The sequence below is a fragment of the Mirounga leonina genome, unplaced genomic scaffold, assembly GCF_011800145.1.
Source record: "Mirounga leonina isolate KUSES-001 unplaced genomic scaffold, KU_Mleo_1.0 Mir_165, whole genome shotgun sequence".
Lineage (NCBI taxonomy): Eukaryota > Metazoa > Chordata > Mammalia > Carnivora > Phocidae > Mirounga > Mirounga leonina.
Genome location: NW_023270415.1, coordinates 78,746,018 through 78,762,293, shown reverse-complemented (window position 1 = coordinate 78,762,293; position 16,276 = coordinate 78,746,018). Strand labels below are relative to the sequence as shown.

General features: G+C 54.3%; 1 protein-coding gene across 1 annotated transcript in view; it reads left to right on the top strand.

Moving 5' to 3' along the window:
• The window catches only part of KCNK9 (potassium two pore domain channel subfamily K member 9), a 73,685-nt gene extending 57,670 nt beyond the window's left edge, over nt 1-16,015 (top strand). The window contains exon 2 of the mRNA XM_035011113.1: nt 15,174-16,015. Within this exon, the coding sequence (XP_034867004.1) occupies nt 15,174-16,015 (842 nt within the window). The remainder of the gene's footprint in view (nt 1-15,173) is intronic.
• The last annotated feature ends 261 nt before the right edge of the window (nt 16,016-16,276 follow it).

Below are 16,276 nucleotides of genomic sequence, written 5' to 3'. Positions count from 1 at the left end.
CGAAGGGAGCCAAGAAGCGGGAGTGCTTTGACTCAGCACTGTGGGTCCCCTCTACTGAGCCATCCCGGCCCGGGGCTGAGGGGAAAGGGGGTGAGCCTGCAGGCAGGGTGTGGAGCAGAGGAGGGGTGTTCAAGGCCAGCAGCATGGCATGTGCAAAGGTCCTGAGGCATAAGGCAGAAGAAATAAGAATCATGTGCACCTGGGACAAGCTCATGGACAACATTTACAGGGCATCTTGGAAACGGAAAGGCAAAAATCAAAGCACCAGGGGGTCCTGGGAGAGGACCCTGACTAGGGAGGCCCATGCCTGGTACTTGTGTCTGTTATGTTGACCACTCCCAGCAAGCCTCAGGGGAAGGCACGGTGTGAACTTGGTCTCCAGGACAGAGCAGTGGAAGCCTGTTCCTGAAGTCGAGCAGATGAACAGGAATCAGGCCAAGCTGGTCTGCCTCAAAGCCTGGGTCTTTCTACTTTGCCTTGAGACTGGGGGATACCTTGGGTTGCTCTTACGTAAGGAAGGGTCTGGGCTGTGTGTGTCTGTGTGTGTGCACGTGTGTACGTGTGCGCGTATGTTTTTCGCAGGTGCCGGAGGCAGCCTTTCAGAAGAGCTTGACACAGGGTGCTTTTGTGGCAATTGAGGATTGTCCACCTCATAGTTGTATGTCCCTGGGCAAGTGACTTGGCTGAAAGAATTAATCCTTATAACTTCAAGAGGCTGGCACTATTCTTACTCTTGATGTGCCAACAAGGAAACTGAGACAGAAAGGCTATGTGCCAGGCATTGTTCTGTGCTTTTTATAAGCACTCACGTTTAGTGCATGTTTACTATTAAAAATGAGGCAAGTGGGGGAGCGGGGCTTCTAAAGTTCTTCAGTTTTATCTTGCTCCTTTTTTTGTTACTCTCAGCAGAGTGTCCAGGGACACAGAAGGGGTGTGTGTTTGTGTGTGTGTGTATGTCCGTGTCTGTGTGTGCGTGTCTGTGTACGCACAGGGCCCGAGATCCAGTTTTCTCCCCCGTGAGACGGACATGTGTGTCCCAGCGCTGGCCACCTGGCAGGTGGGAGGACAGGGGGCAGAAGGGCTTTTCCGGGGGCTGTCCGTGTCCGCACCCGAGTCAGGGTTCTCCTTGGGTCTGGTGGGTGATGTCGGTCTGCGCCGGTCTGCTTTTGGGGTTCGGCCTCTAAGCTGGTAAATGATAATGTCCACAAAGCGCTTACTGTGAGATGCTCTACAGGTGCGTCCCCGAGGCTCAGGGGCTCAACGCAGTACGAGTGACTGTTCCTCTCTGGGCAGTCACTGCCGGTCAGCGTGGCGCTGTTCCCTGTGGTCATTCAGGAACCCCGGCCCCTGTCAGCCAGAGGCTCTGTCCTCCAAAGATCCCAAGTCCTCTGCATCTTCAGGGAGAGCGGGCCGGGAAGAGGGAGAAGGGAGTGGACGGAGAAGAAAGAGAATCGTGAGGCCGCTGTTGATGGGCCAAGCCGGAACCCTGCTGTTGGCACTGAGTCATACGGCCGTGTCTACTTGCAGGGGACGGTGTGGGCCAGCTGTGTGCGCAGGAGCAGGGGGAGTTCACGTGTGCGGGTGGGCACTGGCAGGCTTGGCTGGAACCCGCCCGCTTCTGTTGCTTCTTGACAAAATGAGCATCTCTCAACACTTGAGGCCCTGGAAGCGAGTTGGCTGCCATCAGGCTCCTGCAGGTGCTGAGCAGGAAACGAGTTCAGTTCTACCAGCTCTGATGTGCCCTGGCTTCTCTGCAGGCCCTTCCTACACAGTGGGAGCTCCACGGAGCCACGCGGCACCGAGGACCTAGTTAGAGAGGCAGAGTCCCAGGCCCCCAGACCTCCTGGCTCAGGACCTGCTCGGTCCTAAGATCTCAGGCCCTCCGCTCCCCATGAACCCCCGAGTTCAGGAAGCCATGCTTTAGAAGCCGCAAATGCAATACCTCTTACCTTCATTTTAGCTCGTTAGGTGTCCAAGAGGCACAGACGTTCGTGGTTGACCGTGTTCGGCTCTGGGTGGGCACCCTTGTCTTTGCTCCAGGCCCTTTTGGCTCCAGGGGCTTGAATTGTGCCCATTTCACAGATAAGGGTGAGGGTCTGGGCGTCAGGCCCCATAACGCCATGTCACTTGGATCCCTGTGTGTCCAGAGCGCCTGTGGGGGTTTGGGGTAAGGAGGACAGACCCTTCTTGGAGAAGGTGGCATTTGTGCGAGGGGCCCTTGAAGAGGGCAGCTCTCCATCCAGTGGAGGGCAGGGAGTGTCTGAACAGAGCGGTGGATCCGCCAGCCCGTGGGGCTGTGGATGCCCGCCTCGAACGGCCGGCACTTAGAGCCAGGAGTAATTTGGCATTCCAGGCTCTGCGTGTTCTGTCCCATCGTTCTTTCCGGTGTGCACGGTGTGAACTCGGCTCGCTCCCTCCCTCTCGTGCACTCCAGGGTGAATTAGCTCTGAAAGACAGTCTGCATCAAACCGAAAATGTATCAGTTATTACTTAATGAATGGGTGTTAGGCCTTGCTTGATTTCACATTTTCTTACTCTCCCACAGATTTTCAGAAGTCAGCCACATTTTATATACTTTTTCCCGTGAACTTAATTTTTTAAATGTGGGCTTGTTTCACCACATTTTCTTCCAGTTTCTTTATTTGGGGGAATTTTGTACTGTGGGTGAGGAGGAAAGGAGAGAGGAAAAGAAGAGGGGGAGCTTTTACTGGGAAGGGTCGCAGGAGGCGGGAAGGAAGAGGCAGGCTTCCGGCACATTCTGGAAGGCACCAATGCCACTGTCCCCACAGTGGGATTGGGGTTGTGCCGTGGTGTCAGGGGCTTGTGGCAGGAGCCCAAGTCTTGGGGGGGGGGCGGTAAGAGGCGTCTCCCGCCCACGCTGGGGGGGTAACAGCATTCACCTGCAGAGGGCGGCCCCGCCCCCAGAGTGAGGGAGTTTTAAGCCACTTAGCTCAGTTCCTGGCCCAGCCGATACCCACCGTCACGGTGCCTGTGGTCGGCGGCTCCGCATTACGATTGTTACTCCCTGTTGTCAGCGCTGCCATTGACGGATGGCGACTTCTGATGAGAAACTCGGCACAGGACACGTACCCCTACGGGAGAGGTGAACGGCTCGCCCCTCTGCGGCCCAGGCTCTGGCCGCGGGCCCGGGGAGACGTGTGCTGTGGCAGGACCGGGTCTCTGCGGCCGGCGAGTGCCCACCAGAGGGCGCCCGTGCTTCTTCGGTAGCTGCCGGCTGTCGGGAGCCTGCCCCCAGGGAGGGCCTGACAGTGTGAGGACAGCGATGGATGGGGGCGGACAGAGGCTTCAGCCAGTCTCAGCCCCTTACCGGCTTCCCTGTCCCCTGGGCAGAAGCAAAGTGGTCTGGTGGGTGCAGGGCCCCGGCCTCTCCCAGGGGCATGGTCCATGCTTCTGTGGTCCAGGCCTAGGGTATTCGAGTGGCCGGGGCTGGCCTTGACCTCGTCATGCCGCTGGTGTCCCCGTGGTCGGGTCAGAGCTGGGACCCCGCAGGGTGCCTCATCAGAGCCCCACAGCCCTGAGAGATGGGTGCGTTGCCATCTCGTGGCTGGGGGGAGCTGGCTGGGCCACCCCTGGCTGCCCCCCAGCCTGGCCCTCACTGCTGGGTTAGAGGGGGCCACTGTGCCCCGACTCTGTCCCCCAGGCTGTGCTCTCAGAGCTGCATGCTGGGGGCTTCCTGCTGGCGGAGGTTTCCGTGGCTGCTTCAGGGCTGACGTCTGTCACCTGTGTCCAGAGCCCGAGTGGGGGTTGGTTAAGGGAGCCCGGAGACTGTGGGTGCCAACTAGGGGAGTGGTGCTCAGGTGGAGGGCCAGTGTTAAGGCTGCGTTTCCCCCACCCTGCCCGTCCGGAGCAGACCCACAGGGAGGGTGGTGCTGCCGGGAACCTGGGCTTCTCCAGAGTAGCCTCAGTGCCCCCCCAGGCCCCTGGGCCTAGACCAGCCCAGTGCCTCCTCCCAGAACCCCACAGACCCCAGGCCTCCGCCACTCCCCACTTCCCTCATCCGCAGGTAGAAAGAAGGAAGAGGGGCGCCTGGGTGGCTCAGTCGGTTGAGCGACTGCCTTCGGCTCAGGTCATGATCCTGGGGTCCCGGGATCGAGTCCCGCATCGGGCTCCCTGCTCGGCGGGGGGTCTGCTTCTCCCTCTGCCTCTGCCTCTCTCTCTCTCTCTGTCTCTCATTCTCTCTCTCTCAAATAAATAAATAAAATCTTTAAGAAAAAAAAAAGAAGTGTTTTGCTTTAAAAACAGCAGCTGCTTTACTCTTTTCATTGAAGTAAAATTCATAGAACATAAAATTCACATTTTAACATCTTCAGTCCAGTGACATTTAGTACATTCACAGAAGTGTGCAACCACCTCAGCTCTGTCTAGTTCCAAGACCATTTCATCATCCCCAAAGAAAACCCCGGATCCATCAGGCGTCCACTCCATACTTCATACTCTTCCCGCCCCCAGCCTCGGACAACCACTCGTCTGCTTCCTGCCTCTGTGGATCGCCTGTTCTGGGCACTTCCTACAGTGGAGTCCTACTGTATGTGTCTTTTGTGTCTAGAGTCTTTGACTTAGCATAGTATTTCCAGGCTCGTGCACATCCTACCACGTATCGGAATATCCTTCCTCTTCAAGGCCGAGTACTATTCCATCGTAGGGATAGACCGCATTTTGCTTATCCATTCATCCACGGGTGAACATTTGGGTTGTCTCTCCCTTTGGGCTGTTGTGAATCGTGCTACCATGAACATGGGTGTACAAGTATTTGAATATTTATTTTCAACTCTTTGGGCTGTATACCTAAGAGTAGAACTGCTAAAAATAATTCTTAAGGAATGTATTTCTTTGTTACTTCGGTCTGTGCTAAGAGCGGACAAAGCCGCTGGAGCCAAGTGTGAAGCCCAGCCTCTTACTGTCATGTTGATGCCCAGGTGGGCACGTGCAGTCTGCAGCAGGGCCCCCTGGATGCACCTGCACCCCAAGGGTTCCCTGATGCCCGCCTTGCAGGGACATTTTGGGGACTAAATGGGATGCGCCCAAGGCTGCCCGGGCTGCTTCCTCCTTCATAAACTGGGATAATGACACTTCATTTGACTGGATCCTCGTAACATGAAAGAAACGGGGGCAGAAGTGCAGCAGCATGGAAGAGTCTGGGCCAGGGTCTCTGGGTGTCTGCGGTCTGAGAGGTACTCCCGAGGGACAACCACAGACCAACGAGAAGATGAAAAGTCCACTTGGCCGAGCCCCGGGAGCAGGCACCCGGTCGATGTGTTGACCGCGCAGGCTCCCTGTGGTTAGCACGGCCTGCCGCGTCCGGCCTGCCCAGTCCTCGAACGGCACAGAAGAGGAGGAAGGCCTGTCGTGAGCTCGTCAGAAATCCATGCCTATACGCTTGTATATTTATCAAAAATAAGTTTTTAGGTTCCCTTTCCCCCTTAAGACATAAAATGAAGGGAAACCAAAAGGGAACTATTTGGGAAATTAATAATAATTTTAAAAGCATATGAGGGAATTGTTCTTTCATTAAAGAAAACCCAAATCTGCCAGATTTTCCTTTAGAGAACACAGGGTGCCAAACTGTGAATAAGCAAGTCACCGGGGTCTCCTCATGCCTCCAAGAAGGACTACGGGCTTGGGACTGGGAATCTGAGGGCCCTGGGCCAAGAGCTTTAGTGTTCTCATCTGTGAAATGGGATCACACGTTCTGGAGTGGAGTTCCCCACGGGGATTATAGGAGGGGCTTTGGTCTAGCCAGGAGGACTGTGCCCACCTCGGTATGGCTTTCCCATCTGTGTGGGGGCAGGGCTGGCCTCGGCCCACTTGGGGAGGCGCCTCCACGGGCCATGGCATCTCTTGCTGCCTTGGTTTGTGCATCTGTGAAATGGACGGACTAGTGTTTGCTGCCCCAGGGGCTCACGGCCCCGGAGGGAGGGTGGTGGGCAGTGGCGTGTGGCGGGGCTCACTGACCTTCACTTGCTCCCCTGCCTCCCCTTTCCTGCCTGCTCTCCTCTGGCTCTGGTCTCCTTTCCCCCCATTTCTGGAGCATCACGACCTCTGTTTTAGACAAACAGATGGTCTCTTTTGTTTTGTTTGGCCTGTGCCACGTTTTAAAATGTCTAATTAGATACTAATTAGATTCCACATCTTAAAAAATTGGTGTTTCCAGCTTCTCCTTAAAAATCGGGAAGCTGGGTCGCACTGGCCTGCCCCCCATTGCCCGGTGGGGGCACAGCTGCTCTCTCAGAGGCCCGGGTTGTCCCCCTGGCCGCCGTCCTCCCTCCCACTGGTTCCCTCACCCACCCATCTCCCCGCAGATGGATCTGAGGCACTTGTAAGAGAAGCCGTGTCAGGTGCAGGGCGTGTGAATTGCAGAGGGCTGTGTTACCCGTACAAAACCCCTCTTCATTATTTTTTTTTTTTAAAGATTTCATTTATTTATTTGAGAGAGAGAATGAGATAGAGAGAGTATGAGAGGAGGGAGGGTCAGAGGGAGAAGCAGACTCCCCGCCGAGCAGGGAGCCCGATGCGGGACTTGATCCCGGGACTCCAGGATCATGACCTGAGCCGAAGGCAGTCGCCTAACCAACTGAGCCACCCAGGCGCCCCCTCTTCATTATTTATAGTTGTGCTAAGGTGTAGAGCCCATGAGTGTTAATCAGTTATGATCAAAACACTGGCTGAAGCCAAAAGACTTATTGGGGAACAGGCTGACTGTGGGTAGGGTGGACTCTAGGCTGGGCTCAGACACAGGGGTGGAATGATACACCCCGTTTCTCAGGTTAGGGAATTCCCCTCTGTGGTTGCACTCAACCTCATGGTGCTGAAGTGACTTCTGTGGCTCCGGACATCACACTCTAGCACCCTCCTAGTCTGGCGGGAAAGAGCAGAAGGCTCATTGGTTCAGGGCTCGGCTGGCAACCTGGTCGGAGCCCACAAGAAACACCGTCCCCGGGTTGAACGGGAGACCTGCACATAAGCCCAAGGCCACATGGTGGTACCGAGTTCTGTTACATTGTAAGAAGGGTTACCCCACCTGGGGCAGCTGCAACAAGGGGCATCCCTCTCAGATGAACGTGGTCAAGCTTTGTAGTGTCTGGAAGGGACTGCCTTACTCCGTAGTCCCCTTTACGGAGAGAAAGCGCTCGCTTAGAAGGTCTAGGTGGCTTTCCCAAGGTCATGGTCAGTAAGTGGCAGATGGAGCCAGATGCAGACCTTGCGAGTTACTGATCCTACCCAGGAACCTCCCGATGACCCTTCCTGCCCACTCTCCACCTCCCTGTCCCCCATAGGCCCCGTGAGTCATTTTCCTTTTTGGTGTTTGCAGACACCTGGGTCTTAATAATCATGCGGGGCTCATTCGGGGGCTTGAGCAAGGCCAGCACCATGGGAGGGTGGATGAGTGGGATGCTTGTTGCACACTGAAGTGGGGAGCCAGCCAGGGGACACAAGGGGCTGAGGGCATCTCCCCTCCCTGGCCCTTCCCTGCCCAAAGCCACCCTGAGTCATTCTTTAATGGCAAGTGTGCCTATTTTAATTCCTATCAGCACAAAAACCTTGTGTGTCCTTCATAGATATTTCATTCTCTTCCAGCCGCAGGTTCCCACTGCCCAGTGCCTGTGTCTAGCCACCTCCTTCCCCGTGCGGGGTGGTCTGTCCCTGGCCCAGGTGGCTGTGGGCCGGAGCGGAGGCCACATCCACCCTCACCCAGCCCCTGGCTGTGATGGCCGCTACGGCTCAGGGAGCAGCCCGGCTGCCCTGAACTGGACAGAAAAAAAGGAGGGTGCCTGGGGAGGGAGGTGACCACCCGAGGTCCCTAAAGGGCAGAATCAGGGCTGCAACCTGAGTTAGCCCCACCGTGGGGGCCAGTCTTGTCCACTCCTTTGAGGTGTCCTGGAGTGGGAATTCAAAGCTAGGTCGATCTCTTCTGGCCAGGGGATCAGGCAGGCTTCAGGGAGGCGCGCTCCCGAGCAGAGAGGCTTTGCCAACTGTGCAGGGTGGAGTAAGCCTGGGGAAGTCGTTCAGGCCAGCTGTCGATGGGCCCAGGCCCCCAGGGAGCTCGAGGGAGCCGCACACAGTGCTTGAGCACTAGAGTGCCAGGGGCAAGGCTGGCCCGGGACCCACAGTGCCCAGCTGCCTTGTTTACTTTTCCCAGTGGAGAGAGCCTGCTGGACACTCATGGTGTCGTTAATGAAACACTGCCCAGAACAGGAGCCAGGTCTGGCTAACTTCTCATACCTGGTGGCTGTCAACTTCTGGAAAATCTAGTAGGAGTCAGCAAGGAGCACAAGGTGTCTTGCGAGGGAGGGCTGCCTTCTAGCCACAGCTGGTTCTTCGGGGAGCCCCAGACCCAATAGAAATGATTAGTTTTATGACCCTCCTTGCCTGTGTGTCTCTCCCCTCCAGAACGCCGCAGCCTGTTCATCTTATTTGTTGCCCAGCTGCAGCTGGGAGACTCGGGCCTCTTCTCGGCAAGCCTCTCCCGGGACAGATCAGGGAGGCCGGCTAAGCGTACCAGCGGGGCCATGAAATCAGGCTGGATGAGGCGGTGTCTTGGGCAAAGCTGCCCGCCCCCCCCTCCAGCCACGCTGGGCCCAGCGGTGGGCTCGGGACTGGCCAGACTTCCCGGGCAGTGCCCGGAGGACAGAACCTGTTTGCACAGTGATGCGTCCATCTAAATTCCACGTGCCTCCCCCGTGCCGTACGCTGAGATCACAGAGGTGCATCAGGAGTGGGCAGTACTGTCCTCAGAGCTCACAATCTGGCCAGGAGGCAGTGGGAGGAAGGGAGGAGAGGACCCCCTGCCAACAGCCCAGTCTGAGGTGGCCTCAGCCGGGACTCTTCAGCAGGGTCAGTCAGTGTCTGTGGGTGAGAGAGGAGTGTGGTCTGGGGGGAGGGGCTGCCCTGGAGGCCCCTGGCCCCCAGCCCCCACCCTGGGTTTGGGGATGGGAGCCAGTGCAGAGCGAGCAGGTGGCTGGTCCTTTCCATCATGCCCAGGCCTGGATGGCCCAGAACCAGCGTGGCACCTGGGGCTGGAAAGCCGCACCCAGCATCTGAATGCCAGCCTGGGGTGGGGGCTCAGCTCCAGAGGGGCCTCGGCTCAAAGGCTGCAGTAACAAAATGCCGCAGACTTGAGGGCCTTCAACCACAGATACTCTGACAGTGCTGGAGGCTGGGAGTCCGAGATCAAGGTGCCGGCCCATGGAGGGCTTGGGGAGGGCTGGGGGAGGGCTCTCTTCCTGGCAGCAGATGTCCCCTTCCTGCAGCGTCCCCATGCGGCAGAGAGGGAGTGAGCTCTGGTCTCTTCCTCTTCCAGAAGAACACTAACCCCAACCTGAGGCCTGTCTTCATGACCTCATGTAGCCCTGATCCCCCCCCACAGTGCCCCACCTCCAGGTATCATCACATGGGGGCTAGGGCTTCCACCCAAGAATTTGGGGGCACAGATGGGTGCAGGGAGGGGATCTGGGGATCTGATGAATGCCTGTTTCTCATTCCAGCTTTGTCTCTCTGCTCCATTTCACAGATGGGGAGACAGAGGGGTCCTTCTGGGACTCCCAGGAGTGGCAGAGCAGAGTCTGCAGATAGCTTTTCAAAGCAGGGTTTATTGTTTTTATAGTCCATTTGCCCTTTTCAGATTTGAAGCTTCGAAAGCTCATTGCGGGCCTGCTGTGTGGAGTTGGGGCGGCATGGCTGCCTCTGGGCCTCACGTTGCCCCTCTGATGATGGGGAGGGTCGGCCTTTTCCAGGGCCAACTTCACGCCTTCCTCATAACGAATAACTTGCAGCTCTTAGAATGCTCCAGCCCCCTCCAGGCTTAGCACATGGGCAACATCCTGGAGTGGGGGTTCTTGTGCTGGAATATGGGGGGCAGGGCGCAGGGCCTTCCTTTCCATTCTCCTAAAGCTTCTTCATCACATGCACCCACACCAGCTCTGCCCTCCCGCTTCACCTGCCCTGCCCTTAGCGCTCCTGGTGGGGAGGCCAGGATCTGGGCTCAGGCCTGGTTCTGCTTATGGTCAGTGCAGTCACCATCCTGGTCAGCAGTCCCCAACCCCGGGGACCTGGCCCCCTGCGGCCACCCGAGCAGCCTATCAGGGCCAGCACTGGGGTCATGAGCAAGTTTGTCCCTGACCCTACACACGCAGAAAAGTCAGCAGGAAGGGGTGGGGGGCACAGCTTGGTGTGGAGGGATGCTGTGAGCTGCTGCGTCCCCTGTGTGCAGGGGGCTTTGCACCCCGTGGCCCAGCTGGTGGGGCTCAGGGCGATGCTCGTGCTGGTCAGTGCCGGTCGCCTGCAGAGGTGTCAGGCCCAGGGCTGGGGAAGGATGGCCCTATCCCTTGCAGGGCGGCTGCATGCCACTCTCCTCTCCCTTTCTCAGCCTCAGCCTCCACATCCGGCCAGTGAATTGAGGCATGCTGCGGAGGTCACATGGCAGCAGTCCAGAGGCATCCATCTGGGACAACCTGGTTTCAGTCACTCTTCTGTGCCCTGTGCATGCCTCGTGAACCCTGTGCAAATCATTGTTAGACATTGCTTTGCCAAAAGGATGAATTACTCATTAGTGATGGTAGAAGGATGAACAGTGTAGTCCTAGGTGGGGTTTCTGAGGTTATGTTGCCCCTGCAGGGCTTGGAAGTGGAGGAGGGACTCGCTCTGGAGCCTGGGGACTTAGTGGGAAAACCAGGACGGGGCTATAGCTGTAGCTACCCAGCTCCTGGGACTAGTCCTAAGCAGGGGTTGGGGGACAGGGATGATCGAGGAGAACAGGCAGCTCTGACCGGGGGTCCTCCATGGCCTTGACACCCATGTCCTCAACCTCCATCTAAGGCTCCCTTGTGCTAGGCACTGGGAGGGCCCTGGTCATGGGCTGGCTGGCTGGCTGGAGCCCCTTGGGAAGATTTGGGGGAAAGAAGTCCCTGTGGGTCCCTTGTGACAAGCACAGGTCCTGGGATACATCAACAGTCTGGGCACGTTTGAATGGAAAACATCGGGGCACATGAATATAGCTCCCAACCCAGGGAGGCCAGAGAGCATCCATCCATCCACAGATGAAAAAAACCAGTCTTCTAGGACCTGGGTTGTCACACAGGTTCTGTGGGAACATTGGAGATTTGTACCTTGTTCTCCCCTTGGGAAGGAGAAGCAGTCTTCCCAATGTCTGGCACATGTACATTTTGTATCTCTCATCTCATCCTTGTAACTTGTAGATAGGATGTACGTTAGTGAATTTTTTTTTTTTTAAGATTTTATTTATTTATTTGAGAGAGAGAGGATGAGAGAGAGCAAGCACATGAGAGGGGGGAGGGTCAGAGGGAGAAGCAGACTCCCTGCCAAGCAGGGAGCCCGATGCGGGACTCGATCCAGGGACTCCAGGATCATGACCTGAGCCGAAGGCAGTCGCTTAACCAACTGAGCCACCCAGGCGCCCACGTTAGTGAATTATAAATATGTACAAACATTCCCTGCAGCACACATCAATGTGTATACATCCTGTGCCTTGAGTGTAGTCCACATGCACACACACATATACTGCATAGACAAAGTCCGTTCATGAATGGGGGTGTGCTATGGGTATATTGTATATGCTTTTTATGTATTGGTATAATATATATATATGGTATGTGTATGTGCGTATGTTTCAGGTCCATGTATTATCTATCCACTCATACACTCATACATACTGTTCATAAAGTTCCAAGGGTGTGCCATATATATTCTATAGAAAGTACCCATAGATGCTACATCTGTGTGTTACACAGATAGCTTATGCATACTGTGTGCGTAGACGTGATAGGTATAGACCTGTCCATACGCAGTGGCTGCAGTGTTGTATCAGAGCAGAGCTGGTGAGCAGATCCAGTGGAGAATACACGCAGTGTATCCGGTAGGTCCTTTGCAGGAAGTAGCAGTCTCAATTTGAGAAATTAGGGGGCTGTTTATAGACTCTTCTGCCAAGTGTGGGTCTGGTGGAGGGAAAGCAACCAGGGAAGGTGTGGCATTCCGGATGAAGAGTGATGGAGAGCTGTCTGTGTGTCTGGGAACAGTTCCTGGAACTGTAGAGAGTAGCTCTGTGCTGTGAGCCTTCTGGCAGAGGTGGCTTATTACCAAGGTCCTCACCTTCCACCCTTCCTCTGACCTCCTGACCAACTAACTGGAAACCAGAGAGCAGGGCGGAGATGGGTGCATCCGGAGGCGGAAATTGAAGATGTCCTGCCGGGCTCTTTCCTGGAAGCATTGCACATTCAGCAACTTGTCCATCACTGTAGCGGGAATAGTCCTGTGCCCAAACCACAGGGCCCTAGGAGATAAATGTGGAAGGCCCTGAACTTTGGTGTCATTCACCTCCCACGCTCTCTCACGCACACACCTTCCTAAGACTTGTCCCCACTGTAATGCAGCAGTGAGATATACCTCGGAGCATCAGAATGATGAAGTCCTTTCATTCTACGGTAGGACAGATGGCAGGAGACCGGACACAGGGTCTACAGACATACTGCTGTCCAGCCACTTGAAGGACTCTACTTCTGAACATCGATACTGACAGGAATGGGTGGGGTCTGGGCACCCCATGTGCAATTGTTGACCCAGCAAATGCTGTGTTGGTTTCCTCTAATAAATATATCATATCCGGAGCCATTAGCTAATATTACCACTTTACTCAGTTTCCAACAATCTACTGTTTTCCACCATCCATCTGGCTTTTATATCTGCTACGCAGGTGAGCTATCTAGAGATATACTGGGATTCCCACCCCTGCATTTTGTATAAATATAAACCCACTTGTTTACCAAGATGTGCTTCATTCTTTCCTGCAGACCTAAGCCTCCATCTGGTATCATTTCCCTTTAGGAAGAAGAACTTCCTTTGGTAATTATTCTGTGCAGATCTATTGGTAACAAGTTTTCTTTAATGTAAAAATGTATTTTGACTTCATTCTTAAAGGATATTTCCTGTGGATGGACAATTCTGGGTTAACACTTTTTTTTTTTTTTTTTAAAGCTCCTTAAAGATGTTACTCCACTGCTTCCTGGCCCCTATTGTTTATGATTAGGAGTAAGATGTATTCAAATTATTCTTTAGGTGATGCTTTCTCTCTGGCTGCCTTTAAGATTTCTCCCTTTGGTTTTCAGCAGTTTGAGTCTGATGTGTGGTTTACTTTGTATTTATCCTACTTGGAGTTCACTAGGCTCCTTGAATCTGTAAATCTGTGTCTTTCACTAAATTTGGTTAATTTTGGCTATTTCTTCAAAAATTTTTTGGTCTTATTTTTCTTTTTCTTCTGGGATGACTTTTGATATTTTCCTGAAGGTCTCTGAGGCTTTCAAAATTTATGTTTAATCTGTATTTCTCTCTGTTCTTCAGGTTGGATTTCTATTGCTATATTGGTTGCTCTCCCCATTAGCTTTCTGTTTCCCCATTCTATCCTTTCTGGCCTGACTCCACCTTCATCATATCATCTTCCCTCTTCTGCAAGGACTATGGGGTTTTTGAGGGGCTGGAGCTCAGTGCTGGCTCAGTGGGGTTGAGGGCCAGGGAGGATGAAGAGAGGGCATCCTGGAGGTAAACAAATGTCATCTGTCTAGTGAGATTATGGCCCCCAGGGCAGGTAGGACATGGCACAAATTCCTGCCAGGGGAGAGACAGACCGTAAGTGATAAAGCCTTGGTAGAGAGGTATGGGCTTGAGCATTCAGATGAAGTTTCCTGTGGGAGACAGTGGGCAGGGTGGAGGTCTTGGGGTCTGGTTGGTCCCTACAGAGTACCAGGTCCTGGACTAGGTGCTATCTGACTCAGCAGATCTGCACAACCCCACCTGGGAATTATTATCCCATGTAACAGATGAAGAAACCAGGGTTGGGAGAGGTTGTCTGGTGCCCAAGATAATACAGCTGGTTAAATGACTAGGAGCCCATGAGCCTATGGCTCAGGGTAACATCAGGGAAGCCTTTCTTGATAGGGCAGGATTTGAGATGTTGGAAGGCCATGTTCATCCTCCAAGCTTTCAGTCCTAATACTGTCCATGATTCAGGGCTGGTTTTTTGTTTTTTTTTCCTGGGCTGTATTAGTCCCAGAACTTGAACTAGAGCCTACTGAGACCCTATCCCTGGCTCTGATATTATTACTAAGTAGCTGAAGGACACCTGGCAGGTAACTCCACCCTTCCAGCACCCCATCCTCACTCAGGATGTGAGGAAATACGGACTCAACTTTGCACAATTGATGTAGGGGATTAATGAAATGTGCTGCGAAGTTGCATGAAGAGTTTCAAAAGCACTTACACGTGTGGTTCTTAGAGGATTATTTGCTCCCTCTTTCCTGAGAAGCCCAGATTCACAGTGGCACACTTGTATTCCTTCATTTATTAAAGAAATCTTCTACATGCTAGGTGTTACTCCAGGTGTGGGGGATTCAGCAGTGAACAAAACAGATACAAGTCTTTGCCCTCATGGTGTTTATAGTACACTCTGCCGTTACTCCTCTTGATTCAAAATCTCTGCTTTCAAGCCTCATTCTTGGTGCCTGAAAACTCTGGGTTCAAATCCCAGCTCTGAAGAACTCAAGTTACCCTACTATTAAGTAACTTAGTTTTCTTGTTGTTGGTGTCAGACTCATTACGCCTAGTTTGTAGGGTTGTTAGGAGGTCAGAATGAGGCCCTGTAGGACAAGGACTCCACACAGAGCCTGGTATGCAACAGTAATGTTGATCCACGGTGGGCATATTTAATTTTTTCCCTTGGACTCACTACTTTTGCGGTCTTATTAGTGAGTATGCTGCTTTTCCTTTTAAAACCTTTGTTTTGCTCTAAGAACAATGAAATGCCCTCTGTATTCCTCCTCCAAACTGCCCCAAATGAAATGCCCCCAAAGCACCCCTCCCATCCCTGAACTTCAAAAGACACTTCATTGATTCTTCCTTGTTCTTTTCCCCTCCCTCCAGGATATGGGCATGCCCCAAACTCCATCCCAAAGTGCCCCCACCCCCTTCCTCAACCCCAACCTCAAGACATTTTTTTCCCTGGCTCTCCCTTGTCCTCCTCTACCTCTCACTCCCAGGCTATGGCCATGCCCAAGCCCCATCCCAACTGAAATGCCAAGTCCAACCCCACCCCAGACCTAACGGGACCTCTCCTTACTCCTTCTCCCTGTTTTCTCACCCCCTCCCCTCAGGTTATGGGCACGCTGCCCCTGGCACCGACGCGGGCAAGGCCTTCTGCATGTTCTACGCCGTGCTGGGCATCCCGCTGACGCTGGTCATGTTCCAGAGCCTGGGCGAGCGGATGAACACCTTTGTGCGCTACCTGCTGAAGCGCATCAAGAAGTGTTGTGGGATGCGCAACACGGAGGTGTCCATGGAGAACATGGTGACCGTGGGCTTCTTCTCCTGCATGGGGACGCTGTGCATCGGGGCGGCTGCTTTCTCCCAGTGCGAAGAGTGGAGCTTCTTCCACGCCTATTACTACTGCTTCATCACGTTGACTACCATTGGGTTCGGGGACTATGTGGCCCTGCAGACCAAGGGCGCCCTGCAGAAGAAGCCGCTCTATGTGGCCTTTAGCTTTATGTATATCCTGGTGGGGCTGACAGTCATCGGGGCCTTCCTCAACCTGGTGGTCCTCAGGTTCTTGACCATGAACAGCGAGGACGAGCGGCGGGACGCCGAGGAGAGGGCGTCGCTGGCCGGAAACCGCAACAGCATGGTCATCCACATCCCCGATGAGGCGCGGCAGGGCCGGCCCCGGTACAAGGCGGACATGCCGGACCTGCAGTCTGTGTGCTCCTGCACCTGCTACCGCCCGCAGGAGTACGGCGGCCGCCCGGCCGCGCAGCAGAACTCCTTCAGCGCCAAGCTCGCCCCCCACTACTTCCACTCCATCTCGTACAAGATCGAGGAGATCTCGCCAAGCACACTGAAAAACAGCCTCTTCCCCTCCCCCATCAGCTCCATTTCTCCTGGGTTACATAGCTTTACCGACAACCACAGGCTGATGAGGCGGCGGAAGTCCATTTAGGGTGTGGGGCTGCCGGCGCAGGCAGAAACAGTCCTTTGTCCGATTTGACCTCGAGTTCCACTGGCCCACCTCGTCTGTTCTTTCTTACTATTAGTATCCTTTCCCGTTGTCCTCATTTTCTTTATTACTTTTTCTCCTTCCTTTTTCCATGGTTACCTCTTCCTCCCCGCCCTCAACCTCCCCGGCGAGACAGAGCAGGCCAAGGGAAAAGAAAGGCCCGTCCTCCTCTGAAACTCGCGTCTGAGCATGAAGCATGGATTT